Source organism: Canis aureus, chromosome 19 (genome assembly GCF_053574225.1).
Source record: "Canis aureus isolate CA01 chromosome 19, VMU_Caureus_v.1.0, whole genome shotgun sequence".
Classification (NCBI taxonomy): Eukaryota; Metazoa; Chordata; class Mammalia; order Carnivora; family Canidae; genus Canis; species Canis aureus.
The window spans coordinates 58,899,049-58,926,983 of NC_135629.1; the positions used below are offsets into that span (position 1 = coordinate 58,899,049).

Below are 27,935 nucleotides of genomic sequence, written 5' to 3' on the forward strand. Positions count from 1 at the left end.
AAGACGTTTCTCCTCTACGGAAGCCCCTGGCTCGGCTCACACTGAGCCGCGGCCAAGAGCCCTCCCCCAGCTCCGGCCGGGACCCCCGCCCGTGGTCTGTCCTGAGGGCCACAGGCCAGCGGAGCAGGAGCATGGCTGTCCCCAGAGGGTCTCTGCACAGACACTGGACTCCCGGAGCCAGGGGACCAGGAAGTGAGGGGCTGGGAGGCCAGGGCTACTGCATGAACAGGCTCCTGGAGAGTGGGCCCTGCAGAAAGCCCCTGGTCGGGGTCCAGCGCCCCTCGGCTGCTACACCGTGAAGTGCTCAGGGGCAGTTTTCTGGCTGAGGCCACTGTCCCCACAGCTCTAGGCTAACAGGGCAGTTCCTTAGGGCGCCACGTGAGCTGGAGCAGCCCCCACAAAGCACCCCAAGTGGGGCTCTGGTAAACCACAGAGCAAGCCTTCACGGTTCTGGGGCCAAGGGCCCCTCCGGAGGCTCCGCCAGTTGGGGGAGGACTGGGATGAGGCAGCGGGGAGCCCCAGAACAGACTGGGGGTTCTTGGGAAGCACAGGGCAGCTGGGCCATGCCTGTCCCTCCACCCCCCGGGCTGGCCACAGGACAGAGGGTCAGCCTGGGGCCAGAGAGGGCCCCGCCAGACGGCCCCACAGCTCCGAGGCAGCCAGACAGGGACGGAGCCAGTCATGTCCTCGGCTGCAGCCCTGCTTGCGCGTGTGCCTAGGTCACCGAGTGTGACTTCCCCTGGGGCTGAGCAGCCCCGCCACCTCCATCCAGGCACATAGTCACGCAGGCCTGTGACGCCAGGGGACAGGGTGGCCCGGTGGGTGCTGGCTTCCCAGTCTCGTCCAGGCCACCCTTGCCCATCAGTGAACTGTGTGGCGCTGAGATTTCGGGGACGGAAGTCAGAGGTCAGAATCCGTCTTGGCAACGTGACAGACTCTATGCCTGTTACCTCGAACGATGAGAGCTTGGTGTACGCACTGTGCGTCTTCTACTTTGGTTCCTCGTGATTGTTTTTTTTTTTTTAATTTTTATTTATTTATAATAGAGAGAAAAGGAGAGAGGCAGAGACATAGGCAGAGGGAGAAGCAGGCTCCATGCACCAGGAGCCCGACGTGGGATTCGATCCCGGGTCTCCAGGATCGCGTCCTGGGCCAAACGCAGGCGCCAAACCGCTGCGCCACCCAGGGATCCCCTGTTCCTCGTGATTGTTTTAAAACAGAGTCAAAATCCACGCTTCTGGGGTGCCTGGCTTGCTCAATCAGGAGTGTGGGACTCACGATATCGGGGTCTTGAGTTTGAGCCCCGTGTTGGGGGTAGAGGCTATTTACGAAAGAAAAAGAATGAGTGAATAAAAACCGTTACAGAAAGTAAAGGAAAATCCACCCTTGCAAGGTCAAATTCACAGGGTCGTGCACCCACCAGCCTATCCAGTTCCAGAACATTCCATCACCTCAAAGGCACCCCATCCCCATCAGTCATCCCCCGGCCCCCCCAGGCCCCTCCCTGTGCGTGGATTAGCCCGTCCTGGACGTGTCACACGCGTGGACTCGCACCCCGTGGGGCCTCCTGTGTCTGGTTCCCTCCCCGAGCGTTGGGGACTCGGGGTCCGTCCCCGGGGCGGCATCTGGGGGGGCCTCGCTCCCACTGGCGACCGAGTGACGCTCCCGCACGTGGCTGGGTCACATCCCCCGTGGACGTGCGATGGGTTTTGTGTGACGCGCGTCTTCGTTGCCCCCCGGGCGCGTGCGCAGCCGCGGAACCGCGGGGTCGGTCGATGACTGTGTGCGGCTCTTCCAGGGACTGCGGGGCCGTGTCCGAAGTGGCTGCCCCAGGTCACGGCCCCCGGCCTGGTGGGGTTCTGATGGCTCCGCGTCCTCGCGTCCTCGCGTCCTCGCCGCCACTTGTCATCGTATGTTGCGGGCAGGCCGCGTGTCCCGGGTTCTGGGGTGCGGTGCCTGGGCCCAGGGCGCTGGGCCGCCTGCTGGGGTGTCGCTGCTGGTACTTTCCCTTTCACAGGCCGCGCGGGCGCCGGGGCCAGGCGGGGGGTGTGCTGTCTGCGGCCTGTGAGGTGCACACAGGCGGGGGGCGGCCGGGGAGGCCTTGCTGTACCCGCGGCATTGAGGCCCGTGACCCCTCACAGGCCCTGACCAGGCCGTGGCCCCGCAGGTGGCCGTGACCCCGAGCTCGCTCCTCTCGGCCGAGGGGCGACACCGCCACACAGAACCATCCCCCGAAGCGGGGCTGCTGAACGCAGCTGTTGTTCCCGTGGGACAGGGCGCCTGGGGCCTGGTGCAAGCTCTGTGACCCCACTCGGAGCTTGAGGGCACTGCCCTGCCCGTGTCCGCTGTGTGCAGGGCCCAGGGGCCTGGGGCGGCGGGAGAGGAAGGAGCGGGGTGTCGGGACAGCCGTACCCCTTGGCAAGGTTCCAAGACAAGGAGCAGGGGGCGGGGGCAGGTTCCCACGGGGGAGGCCCGCGGGTGGGGCCGTGGCCCGGGCAGGGCCTGCTGGGGGCGCCCAGTGGGGCCCCGACACAGGCCCGGGTGGCCGCGGGTCCCTGCAGGCGGGCGGCGGGCGGCGCGGGTGGGGGCCGGGGCCTGCGGTAGATTCCGCCCAGTACAGGAATCCTGGCCCTGCCGGTAATCGGCGCTTCCCAGGCAGCCATCATTTCCTGAAAGTCCGCGCCCGAGGGGAAGTAGGCGCCGCCGCTGACTAAAGCCACATGCAAATGCGGCGGGGCCGGGGCCGGGGCGGGAGCGGGGCCGCGGGATGAGGGAGCCGCCGTCGGGGACCCGGCCGCGCTCGGGCTCGGGGACGGGGACGGGGACGGGGACGCGCCGCCATGTCCCAGCTGCAGTTCTGGCTGCACTTCGCGGCCCTCAACCAGGTAAGGCCCGGCCTGCCCGCTCCCCCGCCCGCCGCCCCGCTCCGCCTCCCCCTGCCCCGCTCCTCCCCCTGCTCCGCCGCCTCCGCCTCCGGCTCCGGCTCCGGCTCCGCGGGCTGGGATCGCTCGGCCGCCCGCCGCCCCCCGCCCCAGGGTGGCCGCCCCGGACGGCTGGCGGAGCCCCCCGGGGAGCAGGACGGGCGCCCTGCCCAGGGCTAGCGGACGCACCTGTGTCTGCCGGGCGCTGCTGGGGTCGGGGCGGCGCCCCCAGGGAGGCCCAGAGGGGTCTGGGGGCAGCCCAGCCCGGCCCGCTGGTCTCTGGCTGAATTGGGGGACACCGTTTGGCGGCTGCACCAGGTCCCACCAGGTCCTCGCTTGGTCCAGGGAACCCCAAACTCTGAGAGCTGGTGACCACGGTAGCTGACCCTGTAGCCTCCCTGGTCCCCCAAGCTGTCAGGGTGATCGCCACTCCCTGCCCCCGAGGGGCTGCAGTCCACCGAGTAGGGTGGGGGCCTGGGGTCCGAGCACGTCTCCGTGGGGTGTCCGTGGACGGTGACTGTGACTGGATCACCTTGTAGGGCTGCTGGGGCCACCGGGCATCACGTCCTGATGCAGTGGGTCGCGCGGGCCCTTCCTGCTACCCACTGCGTAAGGGAGTGGGCTGAGGGGGACCCCCGGTGACCCCCGTGAGGCCCTGCATCCCTCGGACCCAAGAGTCTGGGAGGGTCGGGGATCCGGGGAACGCGGCATCCCCAGAGTGGGTGGAACCCGTTACCTTGGAGCAGCGTCTCCCATGGGAGGAAGGGGACAGCACCGAGCCCCGCGGCCCCTTCTCACCGTAGTGCGCTGCCTGTGTCCCCACTGACCAGGCACCGATACGTCATCATCAACCAGAGGTCCCCGCGGCACCTGTGTCCCCTGCTCAGGACCCCTCATGGCACCTCTGTCCTCCGGGCTGACACGCTGTCCACCTATCCTCGTGTGGACGCCCTGGGCATCGGGAGGAGGACTGGCCGGGTCCTGCAGGACGTCCCCAGGCCGGGCTCGTCCCATGACAGCTCTGAGGGAAGAGCCCTGCTCGCGCTGCCCCGTCGGGGTCCCTGTGGACGCTGGCGCTGGTCTCCTGGCCGGGGGTGCTGTCCCCGTGGAGGACCACCCTGAGCATCCACCTTGGCTGGTCCATTAGTCTCCTGCCCTCGTCAGGGCTACTGCCCCCCGGCTCGTAGCTGTCTCCCCCTCAGGAAGCAGGGCCGCCTCTCGGGGCCTCTGGGGGCTGCCAGCTTGATGGGCTCAGGGGCTCTTGTCGCCCTGACCAGGCTGGGTGGCGCCCTCTGGGAAGGCCACGCTCCGACGCCGCTCCATGGGGATGTTAGCAAAGACCCCTGGCCCCTGTACCCGCCCCCGCCCCCGCCAGCCCCAGGAGGGGGTCCCTGCCTCAGGGTGCTTCACAGGGACCGAGAGGCCCGCTTCTGTGGCCTCCCCGCCTCTGACCCCAGCCTCCCAGAAGTGGCAGAGTCCCAGGAGGTCCCAGTGGGCGGAGAGCAGGCCTCAGGGTCAGCGGGCCAGACCCCTCCTAGCACCTCGGCGCCCCCGCCCGACCCCCGGCCCCTCTGGGCGCTGGCTGCTGGGCCCCCGCGCAGGGACTGGGCACCCCAAGGAATGGCACGGTGGCCTCTGGCCTCTCGGGTCGCTGTGGCCTCCTGCCTCCTTGTGCTGCAGACTCCTAAACCTTCCAGGCCACTGCCTGCCCGGGCGGGTCCTGCCCCCACTGGCTGCCTCCTCGCCCACACTTGCCCAGGCTGGCAGGTCCGGCCAGGGTCTTCCTCCCGTGGGTCCAGGGTGGGTGCAGCCCAGGGGCGGGAGCGAGTGGTGGCCCCTCTTGCCCCCCTATGCCGGCAGCCACCGGGGTCCAGGCACACAGCCTCACGCTACTGACGTGGCCGAGGGTGGTCTTTCCTGCGCAGGCTGAGTCGCAGCTGGGCTGTGTGACCACCCCATCCAGCACACAGATGACCGCAGCTCCTGCCCCATCCCCACCCACCCCTCCCGAGGGGCCTTGCACGACAGACCCGAGCCTGCCTGGTCCCGGGGCTGTGTGTGCTCTGGGGCCCAAACAGGCCCTCGGGAAGCTGAGTGCAATCTCCTGGAGACCCCCCCCCCCCCCACCAAAGAACAGGGATCTGATTCCAGCACAGAGTGATGGGAGGGGAGCTCCCCGGTGGAATGGGGCGGTCCCCAGCCCTGGCCGAGACCAGGGCCTGGTCCCACTGACCTGGGGGCTGCGCAGATGCTGCCCTCCACCCCTAGAAGCCAGCTCACCTGGAATGAGCCAGGTACAGCAGGGTGGGCTCCCGGCCCACTGGTCTCCTTCCTTCCCAGACTCCCAGACCCCACTGGCTGGCCCTGGCCGTCTCCTGCCCCACCCCGCAGTGGTTAGTGTGCAGGCGTCGCAGCCCACTGGCCCGGGCCCTCCAACGGCCCCGACAGTCGCGCAGGGCCCGGGAGCTCCTGGGGGCCCCTCCATTGCTCCTGCACGCCGGCCAACGCTCTGCTCAGGAAATGCCCCCACTGATGTGACACGTCCACGTGACTGGGGCCTCTGTCACGAGGTTGGCTTAGAAGAGCCTCATCTGGGAGGGTCTGTGGGGCTTCCCTCCCTGTGAGGAGTCGGCTGAGGGCTGTGCCCCGCCCCCGCCCCCCTGACCTGGGCCTGCCCCCTCCCCAGTTCAGGTGCTCAGGGTCTCTGTCTGTGAAACGGACACCTACTGCCCTCTCCTGGTGGCCAGTGGCACGGACGCCGCAACCCGCAGGGCCTGTGTGGGGCGCCTGCCTCGGGGCTCACTCCTGGCTGGTCCAGGAGCCTCCGGGTGTCCAGTGCTAGCCGGGTCCTCACGGGGGCTCCGTGGCCGTGGCCCTGGGGCGGGGCAGCATGGGAACACCCCTGGCATTGCAGCGATAGCCTTTATTTTTTAATTTTTTATTTTTTTAATTTATTTATGGTAGTCACAGAGAGAGAGAGACAGAGAGAGAGAGGCAGAGACACAGGCAGAGGGAGAAGCAGGCTCCATGCACCGGGAGCCCGACGTGGGATTCGATCCCGGGTCTCCAGGATCGCGTCCTGGGCCAAAGGCAGGCGCTAAACTGCTGCGCCACCCAGGGATCCCGCGATAGCCTTTAAATTTAGGTTTCTAGGGGCGCCTGGGGGGCTCAGCGGTGGAGCGTCTGTCTTGGGCTCCATTCCTGACCCCGGGGTCCTGGGATCGAGTCCTGCATCGGGCTCCCCGCAGGGAGCCTGCTTTTCCCTTGGCCTGTGTCTCTGCCTCTCTGTGTCTCTCGTGAATAAATAATTAAAACCTTTAAGTAAAAGTTTAGGTTCCTAAACTACGTGTAACCTGTACAGCAAACTTCCTCCTTGAAGGTGCGGGGCTCTCTGTGTCTGGACATGTGAGCACTAGTGTCACATGCTCCCGGTGTCACTTAATTCCAGAACATTCCATCACAAAGGCAACCCCATCCCCATCAGCTGTCACCCCTCACCCTCTCCGCAGCCCCCCTCCCAGCCCCCCCCAGCCCCCTCCCCATCCGTGGAGGAGCCCGTCCTGCACGTGTCACACACGTGGACTCCCACCCCGTGGGCCTCCTGTGTCTGGGTCCCTCCCTGAGCGTCGTGGGCTCCGGGTCTGTCCTGGGGGCGGGTGGAGGGGCCTCGCCCCTGCTGGTGGCAGGAGTGTCCATCGTGTGGCTGGGCCCTTCTCATCCTGCTCGTCTTCCAGGACTCCGCGTACCTCGACGACCTCTCCAACGCCTCCATTTTCTCCTCGTCCGTGGACTCCCTCTCAGACATCGCAGACACGCCTGACTTCCTGCCGGCTGACAGCCTCAGCCAGGTGCCCACCATCTGGGATGTGAGCACCGGCCCCTCCGCTCAAGACAAGGTCAGCTCACCCTGAGGTCTCTGCACGGGCTGCTGCCCCGGGGACCCCTCCACAGGCTGGGGGCAGATCCAGGTCGCCCACCAGTGAGGTGGTGGTTCAGGGGTCCTCGTGTTTTCTGCACGACCCAGAAAATACAGAGGCGGGGGTGGCAGGGGGCAGCTCCTGCGCTGGGCTCGTCAGCCGTCCTTCTGCGAAGGGTCCCGTCCCAGGCAGACCCTGCTCACGGCCTCTGGGGGCTCGTCTCCACACCGTGCTCTGCAGGGCAGACGGGGTTCACCAGGGGTTCACCAGGAGACAAGCAAAGGGCAGCTTCCAGCGCTGGTTCTCCCTCTGGTGATTCTGGGCAAGGTCTGGAGGCATTGCGGCGGGCAGGTGGGGGGTGGGTGCTCCTGGCTTTGAATGGGTGGGAGCCCATGAGCCAAAGAGCTGGCTTGGCATCTGTCAAGCTCCTGGTGCAGGACTCTGACGGGGAAGCGTGGGTGACGTGAGGCCAGATGGTGAGCAGGGTCCTCAGGCGTGCCAGGGCCGGGCAGCGGGCGCGTCGGTGAGGGACCCCCGCCCCATCCGGGCCCGGCCGGGGTTCTCTGCCCGGAGAGCAGCCCCGAGCTTTCGGGAGCCAGAAGCCTGGTTCGAGGCTCTGAAACGGCATTGGGAACGCGGAGGAGGGCCACGTGCGCCGGAGGGAGGGCAGGCTCTTCATCAGAGCCCACGGAGCCCTGCCCGGTGGCACCGCGAGCGGACGTGCTGTCTGCCCAGCCACCTGGAGCTTCCTCGGCACCTTTGGCCCCTTAGGCAGGGTCGAGTGGACAGGTCTGGGAGGCCCGGGGCCCCGCCTGGGGCCGGCAGAGGGACAGGAGGTGCCCAGGGCCACCTGGTGCGGTCCCTGCCCTTGATAGCCTTGGGGGCGACCCAGGCCCCCTTCACAGTCGGGGTGAAGGGCCTGTGAGCGGCGCCCTGCTTGGCGGTGACCGTGAGGCGGAGGCGGCACGAAGCGGCCGGCAGGAGGGCGGCTGAAGCCTGGCGCCCACAGCCTGCTGCTGCCAGCCCGCCAGGGCCCTGACTCAGCCTTCCAGGAACCCGGGCCTGAGGCTGTTTGTTTTTGTTAACTTAAAAAAAAAGGGGCCAGGGATTTGAATATGGGTTTCTGGCTCCTAGTACTTTCATCACATTTTTTTTCCCAAAAACTTTGGGCATGTTCTTAACCTTTGAGAACAGCTGGAGTCAGTAAAAATCAAGCGGGTTATCTCACAACCAAGCCCCTTCGGGACCCCTGTCATCCCCCAGGACCGTAACGGACCCTGGAGCTCCACATGTGCCCAGCAGTGAGCCCCTAGTGCTTGCGGTCACCAGTCTTGGGAGGAGGCGGGGCCTGGAAGGGATTTCTTCATTTATTTTTCTTTTCCTTATTTATTTAGATTTCATTTCTATTTTGTTTTTCACATTCACGGTTTTCAGGACAGCCACATGACCTATGTGATTTTTATCTTAAGGGGAAGCCTGTTTTGGAATTGCCAACCCTGGTCGGGCCCCTGCTGTGTCCCCACTGTGTCCTGGGGCAGAGCAGTAACCCCCGCCCCCCCAGCCTCAGTGCACTGGACAAGGGTGTGGTCACTCCCTGAGGGTGGCTAGGTCGAGGGCCAGGGGTGACAGGGTCCCCGAGGGTTTGGGTCTCCTGGCCTGGTCCATCTGTGGGCTCTGACCCCAGGTGGGCCTCATGCCCCCAGGTACCCGCTTTGTGCACCAGGTTCTTGGGTCTCCTTGGACCAGCCTCAGGTGCTCTGTCTCCCTAGGCCGTGACTGTGGTCTGGGACGTGGGACGTGTCCTTCCTTCATTTCTCTGCGTGATGGGGGTTGTAGCCCGTCGCTCCAACCAGCTGGCAGGCCGTGGGAGGGAGGCAGGCAGCTGGCGGGGGTGGGGGGGCATGCAGACAGTGCAAGAAGGGGGGCCAGGCTGGGGGCGCCATGCAGGCGCTTCCTCCCCACATCTCGTCCGCTCTCCCCTCTAGCTGCTCCTGCCCAATGGGCCGTGGACGGGCCTCGAGGACCCTGTGTCCTCCCTTTCCAGCACCCCACTTCTTGTCAGCTACCAGGTAGGCTGGGCCCCTCCGCAGCGCTGCCTGCCCCTGGCAGATGCTCAGAAGCACCTGTTTAGAAGATGGGTCTGTCCATCCTACAGATGAGGAAACAGGCCCTGGGGACGCAGCACACTGGGGTCGGGAGGGCCACTCCCCAGCCCTGTTCACTGCGCAGGCGGCGCCCTGGGGGAAGGCCGGCCGGGCCGGGCAGGACAGGCCCATCCAGCCCTGGCTACAGCTCTGGCACTAACCTTCAGTCTCAGAGTCAGCCTGAGGAAGAAGATGAGGCAGAGGAAGACGAAGGAGAGGAGCTGGGCCACACAGAGACCTACGCAGACTACGTGCCGTCCAAATGTGAGTGCCCGCGGCACCGCCAGGCCCACATGGCCCCAGTGGGCTCCAGCCATAGGCAGGGGCAGGGCTGGAGGTTGCCAGCTGACTCCTGGGTTTCTGGAGGGGGGAAGGCTCGGGAGCTGTGGGCAGGCCTGGGGGCAGCTGTGTCATCCCCACGTCGGGGGTAGCAGAGAGTAGTTGAGAAGTAAGCCCACGTTCCTCTGTGAGCAGGAGTTTATGGATCTGCAAAGCACCAATGGGCCCCCTCCCCTGGACCCTGCTCTGCCCCTCTCCCTTCTGGGAGCCTCCCCCAGCCCACCCTAGCCCCTGGCCACCAACCCTGACAGCCTGACCTGCCCCTGACCTGCCCCTGGCTGTGCCTCTCCAGCCAAGATCGGGAAACAGCATCCGGACCGCGTGGTGGAGACCAGCACACTGTCCAGTGTCCCACCGCCAGATATCACCTACACGCTTGCCTTGCCCGCTTCGGACAGCGGGGCCCTGTCGGCGCTGCAGCTAGAGGCCATCACCTACGCCTGCCAGGTGACCCCGGGGCTCCCGTGCAGCCCACGTCCCGTGTGGGAGGCCCGCCAGGCACGGGGAGGCCCAGCCTGCCAGGCCCTGACCGCCTCCCTCGCCTGCAGCAACACGAGGTCCTGCTCCCCAGCGGGCAGCGGGCCGGCTTCCTCATCGGCGATGGCGCAGGCGTCGGCAAGGGGCGCACGGTGGCCGGCATCATCCTGGAGAACTACCTACGGGGCCGGAAAAAGTCTCTGTGGTGAGTGTGCCCTCCACCCTCCACCCAGGCGGGCGGGGGAGCGGGCGGGGGGAGTGGGCGCCGTGGCACCCACCAGCCTGTACCCATAGGTTCAGCGTCTCCAACGATCTCAAGTATGACGCGGAGCGTGACCTGCGGGACATCGAAGCCCGGGGCATCGCGGTGCACGCGCTGAGCAAGGTGGGTGGGGTCGCCCCTCCTGGGGGGGGGCCCCCCCAGCTCAGTCCGGCCGCGCCCCCACACCCGCCCCTCTCCCCCAGATCAAGTACGGCGACAACACTACCTCAGAGGGCGTCCTCTTCGCCACCTACTCTGCCCTGATCGGGGAGAGCCAGGCCGGCGGGCAGCACCGCACACGCATCCGCCAGATCTTGGAGTGGTGCGGGGAGGCCTTCGACGGCGTCGTATCCTGGCTGGAGGCGGGTCTAAGGGAGCGAGGGGCCAGGCGGGTTAGGCGGTTAGGCAGTAGTGAACTGGAGGGCCGGAAAGCCAGAGGGGGTGTGGGGGTGGGGGTCAGAGGGAGGGGTGGAGCCGTGGGTGCAAGGAATTCCTGGCAGGAGGTCGCCCCCAGGGAGCACTGCTGTCCTCTGCTGTCTGCCTGGCCTCCTGGCTCCAGCAGGCCGGACCCCTGACCACAGGCGTGGGAAGGGGCCCGGGGGGGCGGGTGCCTGTGGCTGCAGGAATGGGGAGGAGGTGAGGAATGCACCTCCTCCTCTCCCCCTCCACTGGGGGGGCAGCTAGGGGACAGTGGGGCCGGAGGCCAGGCTGCGGGGCTGGGGGCTCTGCTGGCCCGTTGGTAGGTGTTGGTATCCGTGTGGGCTCCAGCTACACGCAAGAAGGTCTAAGCACAAGCGGGGCAGTCTGGCGTGGGTCGTGTGTTAACCGCTTGTCCGTCACGCACATCGGGTGTCGGCAGCACTCTGCCAGCAGATCCCTGTCCGTCTGCCCCAGTGAGGTGCCCGGTGTGGGGCCCACGGCCCTTACTGGGGGTTTCTGCTCTGCTGCCCGCTCCATACCCCGGGGCCCTGCCCCCTGGTGGGCCTGCTGTCTCGGCACCGCTGCCACTGCTCTGGGGCAGGGCCCGGCCCTCACTGAAGGGTTTGGGGGGGGGGGCTCTGCGTAGGATGTTCCGCCCCAGACGCTGTGCCCTGTGTACCTTGGCACGTCACTTTCCTCCTCCCTGGGCATGTTTGCTCATCACCACGTGTCCTGCCGCCCTGTCCTTACTCAGCCATTTCCCTGTGTCAGGGACACTGCGGGGGTTTCCAGCGTCCCTGTTGTAAACAGCCCTGAGTGGTCGGGCCCGGCCGAGGTGCCCCATCACTGCTTCTCTTTCCTCGGGCCCGTTCCCAGAAGCGGGGTGACTGGCCCCAAGGCCACCCGGCACTCTCCAAAAGCCCCTGTCGCTTCTGGTCCCAGCCACAGATAGGAAGAGGGACGCTGGCCCTCTGTGTCCTCACAGTTCGATGGGCAGGTCACGGGTTTACTGTGGTCGGACACTGGCCGGGCTATAGAGCGGCTCCCACGGGCCTCAAGACGGGACCGGTGACCCCTCTGCACGCACCGCCTGGCCAAATGACAGCACGCAGAACACCCCGGAGGCTGCGTGCTTGCTTCGTGCTCCTGCCCCTGCCGCTCAGTCTTATTTTCGTAAATTCTGCAGTGAACTTACACACACGTCGTATGTATACGTGCACACGTGTGTGCAGGAACACCCTGCTTTAGAATAGGTTCACGATCCGCATACTTGCGTGGACCGTGCCTCCCGCACCCCGTGCTGCAGTCCGTTAGCTCAGTGCCTTCAGCGTCTGCGGGCAGTTACGCAGACACCCCAGAGTTCCTCCTCTGGGGGGACAGCGACAGCCAGGATGCCGGCCTGCTCCCAGCCCGCCCCCCGTGCTCAGAGACCCCATTTCTCTGCTCACTGTGTGCGTGTCTGCGTCGCTGTGCTCCCTAAGGTCTTCATAAAGGCATCACCGTCAGCCGTGCACCAGCAGTGCTCAGGGGGCCTCATGCCTATTCCCCCCTCGCCCCAACGGCCTCCAGGCACCTTGCTGAGGTCCCCCTGGGGCATCAGGCCAGGGCCTCTGGGGCTGCCCGCCTTCCAGAACAGTCCTTAACCCCTCCCGCACCAGATCGTGTTTGACGAGTGCCACAAAGCCAAGAATGCCAGCTCCACGAAGATGGGCAAGGCTGTCCTGGACCTGCAGAACAAGCTGCCCCTGGCCAGGGTGGTCTACGCCAGCGCCACAGGTGGGCACACAGGTGGGGGGTGCTGTATCCAGCCCTCGAGTCCTTCCTGGGGCTGTGTCCAGGGCCCTGACCTTGGTGGGCCAGAGGAGCTGACCACAGCGCCCCAACCCAGGTGCCTCTGAGCCCCGGAACATGATCTACATGAGCCGCCTGGGCATCTGGGGCGACGGCACGCCCTTCCGAACCTTTGAGGAGTTTTTGCACGCCATCGAGAAGAGGTGGGTGCCCTTCCCTGCCCGAGACGGGCTGGCGGGGACCATCGGGGCCCTGCTCCTCACACACTGGGGCCTGATGTCGGCTGTGCTTGCTCCACCTCCTGGCCTGAACTCGTCCAGCAACCAGAGGGATCTTAAACATCCGATCTCACCCTCTGTCTGCCCGGTGCTTCCCATCACTCTGGGGGTCGGAGCCCCTCCTGGCCACCTGCCCCGCCTCGGCCCAAGCTGACCAGGGGGCCTTTGCATGTGCATCCTCCACTGTCTGTGTCCTTGGCCCTTCCTCACCCGCAGCTGCGCCTTCCCCCTCTCACCAAGTCACTCTGTTGATCAGTGGGACCCAGCATGTGGTCGGGTGGCCCTGTCTCTGTCCACAGGGGTGTGGGTGCCATGGAGATCGTGGCTATGGACATGAAGGTCAGCGGCATGTACATTGCTCGTCAGCTCAGCTTCTCCGGCGTCACCTTCCGCATCGAGGAGATCCCGCTGGCCCCGGCCTTCGAGCGTGTCTACAACCGCGCGGCGCTGCTGGTAGGTAGAGCGGCGGGAGCCTCTACGTGGACACGTGTGTATGCTTCCCATCGGAACCGTGCCCGTCACCTTCGGAATCTGTCATCAGAGGGCCCCTGACAGCATTTGTCGGGCCTGCCTGCCTGGTCTTTGGTTGGAGGCCAGCGCCTCGATGGCGTGGGCAGCTCCTCCGGGACTTTAGTGATGTGGGCGTGTAACCAGGCCCCCACCAACCCTCCCGCCACGTCAGGAGCCCATGTTCCCGGGGCTCATGGCAGTTTCCCTGTCCACATCTCTGCGTGTGGCGTGGCCACCTCTTCTTTGCGTGCGGGTGGGCTCCCTCGTTCTCAAGGGCAGAGTTCACCTGCAGCGGGGCCAGCCCTGAGCATCCGCCCTGACGGTGTGCTAGAGGATGTTCTCAGCTCGAACCACACTAGGGCCATCTCCCCATACCCCAGCAGGTCCTCTGCGGGGCGTCCGGCACTGGGCCTACCTGCCCGATGCCAGGAGCGCCCCCGCTGGACGCCCAAGTCTGGGGGGTTCTGAGGGCCCCATCCGCTCCCCTGTGCGGCCTGAGTGTGCCGTTTCCCCGCAGCCTTGCCAGCATTGCACATCTCAGTTTTTTAACGTTTCCTACGGTTAGGTATCGGTGGTCTTCTGCTCAGCCGGGTGGGGGCCGGCGGGCCTGGGTAGGAGCCGGGTAGCCGCTGGGCGGCAGCAGGCTCAGCTGGGCGTGTCCTTGCAGTGGGCCGAGGCCCTGGGCGTGTTCCAGCAGGCAGCCGACTGGATCGGCCTGGAGTCTCGCAAGTCCCTGTGGGGCCAGTTCTGGTCGGCCCACCAGCGTTTCTTCAAGTATCTCTGCGTTGCCGCCAAAGTGCACCGGCTGGTGGAGCTGGCCCGGGAGGAGCTGGCCCGGGACAAGGTGAGCTGGGTAGCCGCAGCGCCTGGACCTGCAGGGCTGCCGGACACTCTGCCCCTGTCCTCTCAAGAGCCAGGCAGGGGCTCAGGGCTTTGTGGTTACGCCAGGACCCCCGTGTCCATGTGTGGCTGGGCTGAGCCTATGAGGACAGCGTGTGGCACCAGTGATGCCGAGGCCCAGAAGGCTCTGGCCCTGCCTGACCAGCTCCCCTGAAGCGCGTGACGGGCACGGCCTTGCCGCCGGTCCTCCATGTCCAGACAGGAGGAGCTGGGCAAGAGCCAGGGCAGAAAATAGGAAGAGGGTCCAGGAGGGCTGAGGCCAGCTGTCTGCTGCCGTGTGGAGTTCTAGGGTGGGTCTGGGTGTGGGGGGCCTGGCAGCCAGCAGGACAGAAAGGGTGCAAAGAGAGAAACTGAGGCCAACTCTGGGGCTGGGCTTGGGAGCCTGGGGGTCCCAGAGCCCAGCTCACCCCCACCCCATCCCCACCCCCCCAAGTGTGTGGTCATCGGGCTGCAGTCCACGGGTGAGGCTCGGACCCGGGAGGTGCTGGACGAGAAGGATGGGCAGCTTGACTGCTTTGTCTCTGCTGCTGAGTGAGTGATGCCCGCCGTCCACAGGGCAGGTGGTACAGTCAGTCCTGGGACAATCCCCCCACGACCCCCAGTGTGACAGCCGGTGCCTGGTGACCCCAGCCATGGGAGCCCAGGGGTGCCTCTGCTCAGACACCAGCCCAGGCCCCAGAGTCTCCAGTTTTAAAACCAGAAAGACTAGCCACGGGTGACCCCAGGGCTCAGAGGGTGCTGGCAGAGGGACCCGGGTTTCAGGACGAGGCTCCCAGGTGCCCACTCCCCACGCCCCTCACCGCTGCCTCCCCACTGCTGCCCACCCTCCCTGAACCCCGGGCCTCCAGCTGGGCAGCATGACCCTCTTTGTACGGGAGTAAATTCTGTCTCTTGCTTTCAGGGGCGTCTTTCTGTCGCTAATTCAGAAGCACTTTCCTTCAACCAAAAGAAAGCGAGAGAGAGGAGCAGGCAGTAAGAGAAAACGTAAGTGCCCCCGCCATGGCCGGCAGCCTCTGACCCCTGACCCCACACAGTCTGGCTGGTGGCCCTTCCAGGTTTCCCTGTGGGCCCGGCTCTGGCCCGGGGCATCCGCCCCTCTCTGCTGCTTGCTGCACAGCCTGCGGGGGGTTCTGGCCCTCAGCCGACCTGCCTGCTGACACCCACCCACCTCCCGTGCAGGGGTGATGGGCGCAGAGGCCACCCGGCACAGCGTCCCAGGAGAGAGCCCCAGGCGGCTAGCAGCCCCCAGGCACTGCCCGCCAGGGAGTCCCCGACGCCAGCAGGGCCCCAAACCTCCCCTCAGCTGCCAAGTTAGCAAAAAACAGGATGGTGCACTTAGCTCGTCCTCAGGCAGCAACGCCCCTGAGGCCTCCAGCATCACCCTCAGATGGCGGGGGTGAGGGTGCAGGGTTCAGATTCCTGTACCTGGGATCGTGATGGGGCTTGTGAAGAGCATCCCTGGACGAGGTGGTTACCCTCCTTCTGGCGGACGCTGAGCATCAGCTCACCATGGGAAGTGAGGCTCAGGGCAAGCAACTCCCCTGAGCTCACACAGCCAGACCTGGGGGACACAGTCCCCCCTCCCCTCCCAGAACGGGGCCTCTGGGGCATCCTGGACTATGGGAGTGCACGTAAGGTGCCTGGACCACCATCTTCTTGGGACCTGGACACATCCTCTGCCCACCCGCCCAGCTTGCCTTGTGAGGTCAGGGTGGCCTCCCGGATACAACGTAGTATCAGGAGATTAGATGGGGATGTTAAAACTGCCCCTTTACACCATGCCCGGGCCAACGGCAGGCCCCAGGAGAGCAGCCCAAAGCCGGACAGGACTGGAGGCTCAGGCCCCTAGTGTTGTAGCATGTGTGCCTGGCCCCGGCTGCCCCCTCCCAGCGTGGGGTGTCGCCGGGAGCTGGGCCCTCCAGGAGGGAGGAGCAGGCCGGGCCTCCGTGAGCCTGGCTGTTTGTGTGCAGGGCGGCCACGGGGCCGTGGGGCCAAGGCACCCAGGCTGGCGTGCGAGGCGGCGGGCGTGATCCGCATCAGTGACGACAGCAGCACAGAGTCAGATGCCGGCCTGGACAGTGACTTCCACTCCTCCCCCGAGTCCGTGCTGGACGACGACGTGCTCATCTTGGACGCCGTGGGGCTGCCGGCCGATGACCGCGGTGAGGCCCGCAGCCCGGCATTTGGCACTTTGCAGACGGGGGGAGACGGGCTTGGGGAGCTGGCAGGGCCGTCCCCAGAGGCAGCGGGTTCACGCCAGCAGTCTGGGTTGAGGGACACCCTCCCGTGCGCCAGCCGTCCACTGTGTGTGTGCTACCCCTGACCCTCTGGCCCTGCAGGGCCCCTGTGCCCCCTGCAGCGGGACCCACATGGCCCTGGCATCCTGGAGCGTGTGGAGCGGTTAAAGCAGGACCTGCTGGCCAAGGTGCGGATGCTGGGCCGGGAGCTGCCCGTCAACACTCTGGATGAGCTCATCGACCAGCTTGGGGGCCCTGAGCGGGTAGCCGAGGTGAGCTCCTTGGGGCCCCCACCTGGGTCAGGCTCTGAGGCCCCCTGGTGGCCACCCCAAGTCCCCACCCAGCACGGTGAGGCGGGGTTCAGGCCCGGAAGCCCCAAGGTCCAGCCTCCATTGCCCAGCCCACCTGGCCCAGCTGGCTGCTGGGGACTCTCCTCCTTCGACCACTGACACCTGGTCCCCTGCTCCCCGGCCCAGCTCTGCACCCACCGTCCCCACACACTCTCATGTGCCCCAGCCTGCCTCCCACCTACATGACCGTATCCCTTCCTGGGGTGTCCTGTGGTGGCCAGCCAGGTCTGTTTCTGCCCCAGGCAGCCGTTTTACAATAACAGACTTAGGATGGAGTGACAGTCTTGCTGTCGGGCCGTGGGCAGCTGGGGTCCCAGGGCAGAGGCCGTGTCCTGGCTCAGGCTCCGCAGCCCGCCCCTTCCCTGCACACACACTCAGGAGCCTGGGGGCACAGGTGCGCAGGCAGGGAGTCAGGCCTGCACGACCAGCCCCCGTGTGGCCTCAGCAACTGACTGTCGTTCCCTTCCCCCCACCCAGATGACCGGCAGGAAGGGCCGTGTGGTGTCCAGGCCTGACGGGACAGTGGCCTTCGAGTCTCGGGCAGAGCAAGGGCTCTCCATTGACCACGTGAACCTCAGGGAGAAGGAGCGCTTCATGAGTGGGGAGAAGGTGGGGGCCATGGGGGTGGGGCTGGGGGGCTGGGAACCTGTGAACAGGTGCTCCTGCCAGTGTTGGGGGGAGCCTGTGAGGACCCCGTGTGACCAGGGAGGTGCAGAGTTCCTGAGGGGCTGACCCCAGGATCACAGACCCTTGCAGCCCCTCCTGGGTGTGTGTGCATCATGCACGGGCGTGTGTACGTGCCTGCGGGTATGCGTGAGTGTAAGGGCACGTGTGCACGTGTGCCTGAGCGGGGGCCCCTGCAGTGTCCCTGGCCGTCCCACCTTCAGTCACTGGCACCGGTGCTTCATTGCTCAGTGGCTTCTCTGAGGCCTTCCCTTGAAACCCAGTGTGGGATGAGGGTGTGGGCAGGGCCGGCCGCTCCACTCCACCCAGGGTGGGCCAGGGGCGGCCAGGGGCAGCCGGGACTCCATTCACGGCCCTCGTGGGCTCCCCCACGGACACACGTGTCAGCCTTCCGTATGGGTTGCCCTAAACGAGCCCTGGTGACCCAGAGAGGCGGGCAGGGCACAGAGGAGCGGGCAGGCTGCTGACTGTCCCGTCCACATCCCCGTAGCTCGTGGCCATCATCTCCGAGGCCTCCAGCTCCGGCATCTCCCTCCAAGCTGACCGCCGCGTCCAGAACCAGCGGCGCCGGGTCCACATGACACTCGAGCTGCCCTGGAGCGCTGACCGTGCCATCCAGCAGTTCGGTGAGCCCCACCCCAGGATGCCCTGCCCCAGGCCACCCTGCTCGCTGCCGCTGGTGGTCCCTGAGAACCCTGCTCTGCTTCCAGGCCGGACCCACAGGTCCAACCAGGTCTCTGCGCCGGAGTACGTCTTCCTCATCTCGGAGCTGGCGGGGGAGCGCAGGTTTGCCTCCATCGTTGCCAAGCGGCTGGAGAGCCTGGTGAGTGGGCGGGCGGGGCTGCGGCGGGACACCGGGAGGGGCGTGGGCAGCTCATGACAGCCTTCCCTGTCCCGGGCAGGGGGCTCTGACCCACGGGGACCGGCGCGCCACTGAGTCCCGTGACCTGAGCAAGTACAACTTTGAGAACAAGGTACCTGGAGAGGGGCGGGGCAGGAGAGGGGGTGGCCCGGGCCCAGGCCCCCCTGACCTCCCTCGTCTGTCCACTCAGTACGGCGCCCGGGCCCTTGGGTGCATCCTCACCACCATCCTGAACCAGACCGAGAACAAGGTGCCGCTACCCCAGGGCTACCCTGGAGGAGATGCCGCTTTCTTCCGGGGTGAGCTGGGGGCGAGGGAGGGGCCCTGAGCTGTTCGGGGCCCTGGGAAGGGTGCACTGGATTTGTGTGCAAACACTCCTGCCACGCACACTTACCAGGGGGCGGGCTGGGGAGGGGCCGGCAGGGAGCAGACACGCGAGGCCCTGCCTTCCACAGACATGAAACAGGGCCTGCTGTCAGTTGGCATCGGTGGGCGCGAGTCCAGGACGGGCTGTCTGGATGTGGAGAAGGGTGAGTGCTGGGCGCAGCCCTGTGGTGGGGAGGCTCCCGGGCACCATGGGGGCCCCTGACACAGCCTGAGCGCCGCCCCCTCGCCCACCAGACTGCTCCATCACCAAGTTCCTGAACCGCATCCTGGGGCTGGAAGTGCACAAGCAGAACGCACTGTTCCAGTACTTCTCTGACACCTTCGATCACCTCATCGAGATGGACAAGAAGGAGGGCAAATACGACATGGGCATCCTGGGTGAGGGCAGCTTCCCCGGGGGGCTCAGCTCAGGGTCCCCAGGCAGGGTCCTGTCGGTGACAAAGAGATTTCCAGAGCAGGAACGACCCCCACGGTACGGTGCCTGCCCCAGTGCCACCCTCCCAGCAGATGGGGAGAGCGAGGCCGGGCCTGGGCAGTCCCCACCCCCAGAAGCCACTGGCAGGGCCCGAGGTGCAGGATCAGGGGCATCATGGAGACCTCAGGAGAGGGGGTGCTGCTGCAGCAGAGTGCTGTCCTGTGCTGGGTGTCCCCCAAGGCCTGGAAAGTTTATTTAGATGCACTGCATGTACTGGCATGCTTGGCATGCTGGTGCTGAGCCTGCCACGCTGGCTCTCATTGTCCCGAAGGAACCTGACGGCCCGTGGCCCACAAGCCGGGCCCCCACCAGAACAGCAGGGGCCATGGGGCTACAAACCCACCAGAAAGGGGCCAGAGTCAGTATTTTCAGCTTTGGGGGCCAGTCTCTGAGTGTTCAACTTGGCCCTGGTAGTGAAAGCACAGACTATAGGAAAAGGAACGCTCATGTGCCAGTAAAACTTTATTCATAAGTCAGTGGCAGTGTGGTCTGCTGACTCTTACATAACCACCATCCCACAACAGCCGCGCAGAGAGGAGCACTGTTGTCTGTAGTCACACCTACTGTGCATGTCCAGCAGGTACTGGGCGGGGGCGACCCCAGGCCACCCTGGGAGGGGCCGCTTCCTATCCAGGCTGCTGGGTAGGGTTGGGGCCAGGCCAATGCTGGGGAAAGCCGCCACGGTGCTCCCTGGTGGGCATCTCTGGGTGGACCTGAGAACTTGGGGTCCCCTACAGCCCAGAGCCCAGAGCCTGCTGAGCCACACACGGCCTCAGGGCATGCTGAGACCCATGGAGCCAGGACCCGCCCTGGGGGACCCCTGGGCAGGAGGGTCTCACCCCTGCTTGTCCTCCCCACAGACCTGGCTCCAGGCATTGACGAGATCTATGAGGAGAGCCAGCAGGTTTTCCTGGCTCCCGGGCACCCGCAGGACGGGCAAGTGGTCTTCTACAAGGTGAGCAGACAGTGGCCCGCCCAGCATGGCAGGCCTGGCCCCACCCCCGGGGCCCCTGGCCCTGCTCTAACCGCACATGCTCTCACAGATCAGCGTGGACCGCGGCCTGAAATGGGATGAGGCTTACGCCAGGTCGCTGGAGCTGACGGGCACCGACGATGGCTTCTATCTCTCCTACAAGGTGGGTGGCCGCAAGGCCCCGACAGGTCCCCAGGGGCAAGACCCCAGCCACAGGGAGCATGGCGGGCAAGGGGCGGCACCCCGTACCTCCTGGCCTCATGCGCACCCCTGCCCAGGTCCGGGGCAACAAGCTGAGCTGCCTCCTGGCCGAGCAGAACCACGGCAAGCACTTCACCGTGTATAAGCCTAACGTGGGTCGGCAGAGCCAGCTGGAGACGTTCGACAGCCTGCGCCGGAAGTTCCGCCGGGTACGAGTGGGGCCCGGGTCGGGGGCCGGGGTGCAGGGCACCTATTCCTCCAGTGTCCTGGGGCTCGGCCTCGGTGGGCGCTCCCCCGGCTGCCAGGAGCAGGAGGAGCAGGCCTGGGCCGCTCTGCACGGGGAAGCGCGGATGGTCTGCCCGTCCAGGTGGCTCATGTAACTGCGTGTCCCCAGGTGACAGCGGAGGAGGCCAGGGAGCATTGGGAAAACAGCTACACCTTCTCGCTGACGCACTGCAGCCACACGGCATGGTGAGGGCATGGTGAGGGCGCGGGCGGGGGCGGGGGCGGGGTGGGATGGACCGGCGGGGACGCCCGGCCCCTCCTCTCCACCGACCCGTTCTGGGCGGGCCGTAGGGGCGTGTCCGTGTCAGCACCTGGGCCGTCCGGGACCCCCCTTCCCGGGAGGGGGTGGGGGGCGTTTCCGGTGTGAGCCCCGCCCGCCCGCCCGCAGGAACCGCCACTGCCGGCTGGTGCAGGAGGGCAAGGACTGCACGCAGGGCCTGCGGCTGCGGCACCACTACATGCTGTGCGGGGCCCTGCTGCGCGTGTGGGGCCGCATCGCCGCCGTCATGGCCGACGTCACCAGCAGCAGCTACCTGCAGATCGTGCGCCTCAAGACCAAGGACAAGAAGAAGCAAGTCGGTGAGCGGGGGGGCAGGCCGGCGGGGCGGGGGGCGCGGGCGCCCCGCGGAGGCCCTGACCCGCCGCCGCCCCCAGGCATCAAGATCCCGGAGGCCTGCGTGCGCCGCGTCCTGCAGGAGCTGCAGCTCATGGACGCCGACGTGAAGCGCAAGAACGCGCGCGGCCGAGGCTTCCCCGCGCCGCCGCCCGCCCTGCGCCCGCTCGCGCTGCCCTGCGGCCCCGGGGAGGTCCTGGACCTCACCTACAGCCCGCCCGCGCAGGCCTTCCCGCCGCCCTTCGCCTTCCCGCCCCCGGAGCCCGCGCCCGCCCCCCGCGGCCCGCCGCTGGGCGCCCCCGACGCCGCCGCCGACCCCGCCGCCCTGGCGCACCAGGGCCGCGACATCAACTTCAAGGAGGTGTTGGAAGACATGCTGCGCTCCCTCAACGCGGGGCCGCCCCCCGGGCCCCCCGGGCCGGGCGCAGGGGCGGTGGGGGTGCCCGGCGGGGGCGGGGGCGGGGGCCCCGAGCGGCAGAGCGTCATCCAGTTCGGCCCCCCCTTCCCCAACTCCTAGGCCGGCGCGACTCACAGCCGGCGTCCGAGAGGAAGCTCGGTTTCTGCAATACGCACCGCGGCCGCGGGGACTCGGTCTTCCCCCTCCCCACGTGGGTGGCGCGCGGGGCCCTGGCGCCCGAGCTGACCACGGGGAGGGGCTGCGGTGCCCTCCTGCAGCTCCGGAGGCCTCCACTGCAGTGCCTTCCCTGCCGGCCGCTGGGCAGACCCTGGCGACGCCGCCCGCCCTCCGGGCCCTCCGCGGCAGTGCAGGTCCCACTCAGGATGACTCGGGGTCTAGACTCGGGGTCTAGGCTCGGGCAGGGCCTGAGGGTGGGGGGCCTCAACCTCCCTGTGCCTGTCTTCTCCTCCCCATCCAGGCCTAGGCAGGGGCTCCCCACCCCACCTCACCCCCCCCACCCTTACGGGGCCTGGTCTCACCCGAACCCCTGAAATCCACAAAACTGGGTGGCCCCAAGAGCTGGAAACTCAGGAAACCCCAGGTGCTCAGGGCCCTGCCTTCTCTGGGGGGCTCCATGGGACAGACCCTCCCCCCATTAATATATGCAATTCTTCCCCACTCTTTGCTCCCTAAATTATTGCCCGGCCACCTTTCCCAGGCCCCAGGATCTGACGTGGAGCTGGCGGTGTGGACGGGCCCCTTGGTTTCTATGTGTATTTATAATGAATTCAAGTGTACATATGTAAAGAAATCTTTTTTAAATATATGTGCCTTTTCACTACTTCCCAGATTGTCTGCTTCTCCAGCCTGCAGAGACCGTGAGGACGGGGAGGGGGCCCTGCATGTGTCCTCCAGGAGCATTTGGCAGATGCCCACAGTGACCTCACGCAGGGGAGGTGCCCTGTAGAGGGCACCGAGGGTGGGTGGGACCAGCCCACTCCTCTCGCTGACCCAGGTGAGGACAGGGCCAGGCTGGAGGAGACAGTCCCTGCCCCGAGGGGCCATTGTCTACTGTCCTGCCACCAGCGCAGTAGGCCAGCGGTCTCTGAGCTGTGCCAGGCCTCACGGGGGTGCTCTGAGACCAGTCCGTCCCTCTCTGCTGGGCACAGCTGTGGCCTCTGCTTTGGTTTTTTCCAAGGCCACGTCAGAGAGCTTTGGTGCGGGCAGCTGGGGTAGCCCGGGAGCAGGAGGGCCCAAGAGCCGGGGCCTTCCTGGAAGCCACAGGAAGCATACCTGGGTCTGGCCTGTCACCAGCTAGAATGTGGACAAGTGAGGAGCCAGGAGACCCCAAGAGAGCAGCTTAGGGGGGCTGGGCTTGCTCTTAACCTGCTTGTTCCAGTCCTCCAGCCCCGTTCCTCAGCTACTGACCTTTACTGCCGATACTAGAAATTGGCATTTGGTTGGGAGGGGCAGGCTCAGCCACCCTCCAGCCATGCTGTCCCCCACCCCCTAACCAGGAGGGCTCTGGAGCTGCAGGCAGGAAGGCTTGTGCCCCCCCGCCCAAGGGTGGACAGGCGTCCATCCAAAGGATCCTCCTGGGGCAGTGGGTGGGGGGGCTGTAAGTAACACTCCCCTCCCTCTGCCAGATGAGGCCCCAGGGGCAGGCCTGGGTGCCCGGGCTCAGTGTTCAACAATGAAGCCAGTCTTCGGAGTAGCCCTGCCCAGCATGGCTCTGTGCCCAGACCAGCCTGGCCTGCTGCTCAGCCCCAGGTGCCTGGCTCCCCCAGGGACAGGCCCCCTGACCTCCCCTCTGGGCTCTGGACAGCGGTCTCTGGGCAGCTTAACACCCTGGGCCAGGAGGAACAGCCAGTAATTCCTATTACCTCCCCCAGATCAGCTCTGCCGGGCTCAAGGGGTGGGGCTGCTAAGATTAGCATCGGGGCCCCAGGGCCGGCAGGAGAGCCTGGGGCCCACAGCACCTGCCCCTGCCCCTGCCCCTGCCCCGCCCCAGGGAGGCAGCAGCACACGCCAATTTGTACGTTTTATTCCCACAAGATAACCAGGGGTGGGGGGGGCGCCAAGCCTCGAGCCGGGCAAAGGAACCTTCCTCCGGCAGGGGGTGCACGCCGGGTTCTCGGGTCTGCCCCACCAGCGGGCTGGTTTTTAGACAGACTGTCATGGGTGCCGGGTGGAAGGCTCCGAGGGGCAGGGGCCGTGGGGAGGCGCATACTTGTGGAGCTAGAGGTAGCAGGGCAAGTCCTTCTCTATTACCTGGGGGGGAAAGGGGGGTCAGGGGTGGCCTCTTCCCTCGGCCCCCACCCCCAGCGGGCTTGCAGGAAGGGCACCTACCAGGGGCTCTTCCATGGGACCATACCGCTTCACCACACAGCCATTCTTGTCAATGAGGAACTGCCCAGAGAGGGACCGTGTCAAAATGGGGAAGCCACGGGAGGGTGTAGGGGGGAAGCCACAGGGGTGGCGGAGGGGATAAGCCACGGGAGGGTGGGAGGGAAGCACGGGGGCAGGGGGAGAGCGTTGGGGTGGGGGAGAAACCACGGGAGGCTGGGGGGATCCTGCCACAGGGGCTGGGGACAAGCAGCCCCCCCACCCCGCTGGGCCAGGGCTGGAGCACCTTGGGGCAGGGCCCAGGGGCAGGAGCAGGCCCTGGATGCAGCTCTTACCTTGGTGAAGTTCCACTTGATGGCACTACAAAAGACACGTGAAGTCAGACACGAGTCCCCCCAACGGCCTGCGCCCCCCTCCCCTCCCCTCGCCTCCCACTCACTTTCCCAGGATGCCCCTCCCCTTGGGCTGGATTTTCATCCACTTCCACAGCGGGTGAGCATCGTCTCCGTTCACGCAGATCTTGCTGTACATATCGAACTTGACATTATAGCCGGCGGCGAACTCTTTGATCTCCGCATTGCTCCCTGGCTCCTGTGGCAGGCGGGTGACGGGGTGAGCGAGAAGCCGCCCCCCCCCCCCCCCCCGCCGCCGACCGGCTCCCCTGCCCGCGCACAGCCACGCACCTGCCTCCCGAACTGGTTGCAGGGGAAGGCCAGGATGCGTAAACCGGACTCAGCATATCGGGCGTGCAGGTCGACAAGCTGAGTGTAGTTTACGTCCGTCTTGCCTCATTGCGAGGCCACGTTGGTGACGATGCACACGAAGCCCCTGGAGGTGAGGGGGGCAGTCAGGCCAGGTCGGGGCCCCCGCTGCCCTGCCTGGCCCCCGGGGCAGAGGCACCCACCGGTACTTGTCCAGGTTCACCTCGCGTCCATCGATGTCCTTGGCCGAGAACTCGTGCATAGACTGAGCACAGCGCCAGTCGTCCCGCGCCGCGCACTGCAAGGCAAGGGCGCCCTGAGCGGCGCGGGGGCCTCGGGGCGCGGAGCCGGGACCGCGGCTGCCACCTGGCCCCTCGCCCGGCCCCCGCCCCCCCCCCCCCCCCAGGAGGAGGAAGGGCTCCCAGGCGGGGCCGGGCCGGGAAAACCAAGTCCCCGGGGCGTGAACACAGTGACGGCCGCTCCTCCTCGAGCGCGCACGCCCCTTGCCCCGCAGCGCACGTCGGACCCGAGACCCCGAGGTCCAGAGAAGCCGGGGGGGCCCGCGGGCGCGGGGGCGGGGGGCGCACCGGGTCCGGGCACTCCGCGCCGCAGCCCTGCCAGGTCGCGGGCTCCGCCTCCCTCGGGGTCCCGAGACCCGGCTCCGCCCGCCGGGGGCGCGCCCTCTTGCGCCCGCAGGCCCCAGCCTTCCGCCGCCGGGGAACTCGGCGCCGCCGCCTGCCCGGCAACCGGCGCCGCTGCCCGCGGCGGCCCGAGGACCCGGCGGCCGGGCGGCCCATGCCCGCCCGCGTCCGGCCTTGCCTGTGCCCCCCGCGGGCCGCGCGGCGGGAGGGGACGGAGGGCCGGTAGCCAGGGCGCCCGTCTGTGACGCCTCCGCGCGGGCCGGGGCGCGCAGGGGGAGGGGCGGGTGCGCCGCCCGCCGGGTGCCCCCACCCCCGCCGCGCCCGGCCGCCCACCCCCCGCGGCCTCGGCGCCACGACCCCGCGCGGCCCGCAGGCGCCCAACGGGGCCCCCGCCCGACCCCCGCCCGACCCCCGCGGCCCCGGGGCCCGCCCAACGGCCGCTGGCCCGCCGCGGCGCCGCGCTCACCATGGTGCTGGCCAGGCCGGGCGCGGCCAGGGTCCCGCACAGCAGCGCCGGCTTCAGCAGGCGGCACAGGCGGCGGAGGTTCATCGCGGCGGCGGGGACGCCGGAGGCAGCGGCTCCTCCCCTCGCTGAGCCGACCAATGGACGCGCGCAGGCGGGCCTCGCCTCCCCGCCCTAGGCCACGCCCACAGGCGCCCTCATTGGTCCGACGCGCGGACGGGGCGGACGCGTGTGACGCCGGCCAATGGGAGGCCGGCATGAGGGTTGGGCGGGGGGCGGGGCTGGGCCCGGGGGGCGGTGCCACGGCTGTGGGCGACTGCGCATGCTCGGCGGCGGGCGGGCTGCGGGAGGTCGCGGGCCGCGCTTGGGGGGCGGGGGGGGGGCGGTTGCCCGGGTCGTTGCCCGCAGCGCCCCCGCGGCCCGAGCTCCCGCTGCAAACCCGTGGCGGGGCCTCGAACGCGCAGGGAAGTCGCCCCAGCTCTTTGAACACTGGAGGGTTTTCTTTTAAAAGTGAATAAAATCAAAGGGGGTCCGGGCCCGCTCACGCGCGGCTGCAGTGTGGCCCGCGGGCGCAGCGAAGGCCGGGGCCCAGGGGCGAGCGCCCGCCGGGACGGGGTCCGCGTGAGCCGGGGCCCCGCAGCGGCGGACGGTTAGCGGGCCCGGCGGCCGCGAGGACGCGCAGGTGCGCGCCGTGCAGGTGTGCCCGAGGGAGCTCGGCCTGCGCGCTCCCGACTCGTGTTCACCGCGGGCTCGGGCCTTCGGTGCGGAAGAGAGCCCCGCCCGCCCTGGGGGACCGAGCCAGGAATTCCTCCGCGGGCCGAGCCGCCCCCGCCCTGCCCGGCCCGGACTTTGACCTCTGGTCCGGGGCTGCCGTGAGCTCGCGGCGCTGGGACCCGCGTCCTGCCCCCGCCCTGCCCGTCCCGGGAGCGAGGCTGCAGGGCCCCGGGGGCAGGACTCCCCGCGCTCGGCTCGCTTGGGGGCGCGGAAGGGCCCCCCGCCTGTGAAGCCGGCCCGTCCAAGTGCACCCGGGGCCCGGCCCGGCCGCGAGCGTGGTGGTAGAGGCAGCGGGGCGGAGAAGTGCACCCCCGGGCCGGCTTGCTCCACTCCGGGTTGCACAACCGTCCTCACGGGGCTTCCTCCCTGCAGCCCGAGGCCAAGTTCTCAGCGTCACCCCCACCCCTTGGACAGGGCCCCCGCGGCCGCCTCCTTTCCCTGAAGGCACCATGCCCCCCCTCCCCGCCTCCCCTGACCCTGCGCTTGGCGGGGGAGCCTGCCCGGCTGGGGAACACTGCGGTTTCCAAGGTTGCTGCAGTCGTGACCTCTGTGCAAAGCTGGCCCCCGACGTGGTGGTGTCAGGGGGGCCAGAAAAACAGCCCGGGCGGTGCCCTTGTGGGCCCCCACCCAGTCCTGAGGCCCGAGCTGCGGCTGCGCTTTGGCCGGTGAGACTGCATTTTGCAGGGGCAACGGAGTGCGGGGAAGTCTCAGGGCTCCAGGAAGGCTTCCCGGTGGCGGCCGGCGGTCCGTGTGTCCCCAGTGAGGAGGCTGAGCTGTCCACCGGCTATAGGCGTTTTCAAAGTGGAGAGAAACAATCTGCCTAACATAAAATTTACTATTTATCCATCTTAAAGGGTACGGTGTGGTTTTTTTAATATATTTAAAACGTCGAGGGATCCCTGGGTGGCGCAGCGGGTTGGCGCCTGCCTTTGGCCCAGGGCGCGATCCTGGAGACCCAGGATCGAGTCCCACGTTGGGCTCCCGGTGCATGGAGCCTGCTTCTCCCTCTCCTTATGTCTCAGCCTCTCTCTCTCTCTCTCTGTGACAATCATAAATAAATAAAAATTGAAAAAAAATTAATTAAAACGTCGAGGCAACTGGGTGGCTCAGTCGGTTAAGTGTCCCAACTCTTGATCTCAGTTTAGGTCTTGATCTCAGGGTCATGAGTTCAAACCCTGTATTGGGCTCCCCAGGGTGGAGTCTATCTTAAAAAACTAAAAAAATAAAATGTATAACCATCACCTCTATGTAATTCCAGAACATTCCAGAAGCCTCCCCTATTAGGCATCACACCGTCCTCCTCTCCAAGCTCCTAACGACCATAAGCCCCCTTCATGTCCATGGATGAGCCTGTTCTGGGTGTTTCACACATGTGGAATCACACACTTCGTGGCCTTTTGCGTCTGGTTCGCTCCTTGAGTGACGTGTGTTTAGGATCCTTCCCAGGATAGCATATGTCAGTGCTTCACTCCTGTTTGCGACCAAGTAACATTCCCTTGTGCAGATGAACACACTGTGTTTATCTGTTCCTACATTGATGGATATTTGGTGGTTTCCACCTTTTGGCTTTGTGATGCTGTACAAGTT

At 66.9% G+C, this 27,935-nt stretch overlaps 2 protein-coding genes across 7 annotated transcripts in view; one reads left to right on the forward strand and one right to left on the reverse strand.

Annotated features, from left to right (window-relative positions):
* Positions 1-22,264, forward strand: part of SBNO2 (strawberry notch homolog 2) — a 46,671-nt gene extending 24,407 nt beyond the window's left edge. For 4 of the 5 annotated variants that reach the window (XM_077860758.1, XM_077860757.1, XM_077860759.1 and 1 more), the window contains exons 5-32: positions 6,656-6,817; positions 8,824-8,907; positions 9,150-9,246; positions 9,614-9,768; positions 9,870-10,003; positions 10,093-10,183; positions 10,264-10,407; positions 12,139-12,256; positions 12,369-12,474; positions 12,849-13,002; positions 13,727-13,903; positions 14,393-14,490; positions 14,861-14,943; positions 15,930-16,121; positions 16,299-16,468; positions 17,024-17,155; positions 17,721-17,856; positions 17,941-18,053; positions 18,133-18,204; positions 18,283-18,391; positions 18,548-18,622; positions 18,714-18,857; positions 19,815-19,909; positions 19,998-20,090; positions 20,206-20,337; positions 20,523-20,599; positions 20,802-20,992; positions 21,068-22,264. In XM_077860758.1, coding sequence (XP_077716884.1) covers positions 6,656-6,817; positions 8,824-8,907; positions 9,150-9,246; positions 9,614-9,768; positions 9,870-10,003; positions 10,093-10,183; positions 10,264-10,407; positions 12,139-12,256; positions 12,369-12,474; positions 12,849-13,002; positions 13,727-13,903; positions 14,393-14,490; positions 14,861-14,943; positions 15,930-16,121; positions 16,299-16,468; positions 17,024-17,155; positions 17,721-17,856; positions 17,941-18,053; positions 18,133-18,204; positions 18,283-18,391; positions 18,548-18,622; positions 18,714-18,857; positions 19,815-19,909; positions 19,998-20,090; positions 20,206-20,337; positions 20,523-20,599; positions 20,802-20,992; positions 21,068-21,543 — 3,810 coding nt within the window. In that variant the 3' untranslated portion in view covers positions 21,544-22,264. Of the gene's footprint in view, positions 1-2,725; positions 2,886-6,655; positions 6,818-8,823; positions 8,908-9,149; positions 9,247-9,613; positions 9,769-9,869; positions 10,004-10,092; positions 10,184-10,263; positions 10,408-12,138; positions 12,257-12,368; positions 12,475-12,848; positions 13,003-13,726; positions 13,904-14,392; positions 14,491-14,860; positions 14,944-15,929; positions 16,122-16,298; positions 16,469-17,023; positions 17,156-17,720; positions 17,857-17,940; positions 18,054-18,132; positions 18,205-18,282; positions 18,392-18,547; positions 18,623-18,713; positions 18,858-19,814; positions 19,910-19,997; positions 20,091-20,205; positions 20,338-20,522; positions 20,600-20,801; positions 20,993-21,067 lie in introns of those variants that run through there. The other variant, XM_077860761.1, reaches the window with a different exon arrangement.
* Positions 22,265-23,451: 1,187 nt separating this feature from the next.
* GPX4 (glutathione peroxidase 4) lies at positions 23,452-25,737 on the reverse strand. 2 transcript variants are annotated; one of them, XM_077860763.1, is made up of 7 exons: positions 25,578-25,737; positions 24,674-24,768; positions 24,453-24,597; positions 24,209-24,360; positions 24,105-24,129; positions 23,773-23,832; positions 23,452-23,694 (listed from the first exon to the last, which is right to left on the reverse strand). In XM_077860763.1, exons 1-7 carry the CDS (start codon positions 25,659-25,661, stop codon positions 23,662-23,664), a joined length of 594 nt encoding a protein of 197 aa, XP_077716889.1. In that variant the 5' UTR covers positions 25,662-25,737; the 3' UTR covers positions 23,452-23,661. The 2 variants fall into 2 exon arrangements, with proteins under 2 accessions (XP_077716889.1, XP_077716888.1); XM_077860762.1 differs by lacking the exon at positions 25,578-25,737 and adding an exon at positions 25,058-25,282.
* Between the last annotated feature and the right edge of the window lie 2,198 nt (positions 25,738-27,935).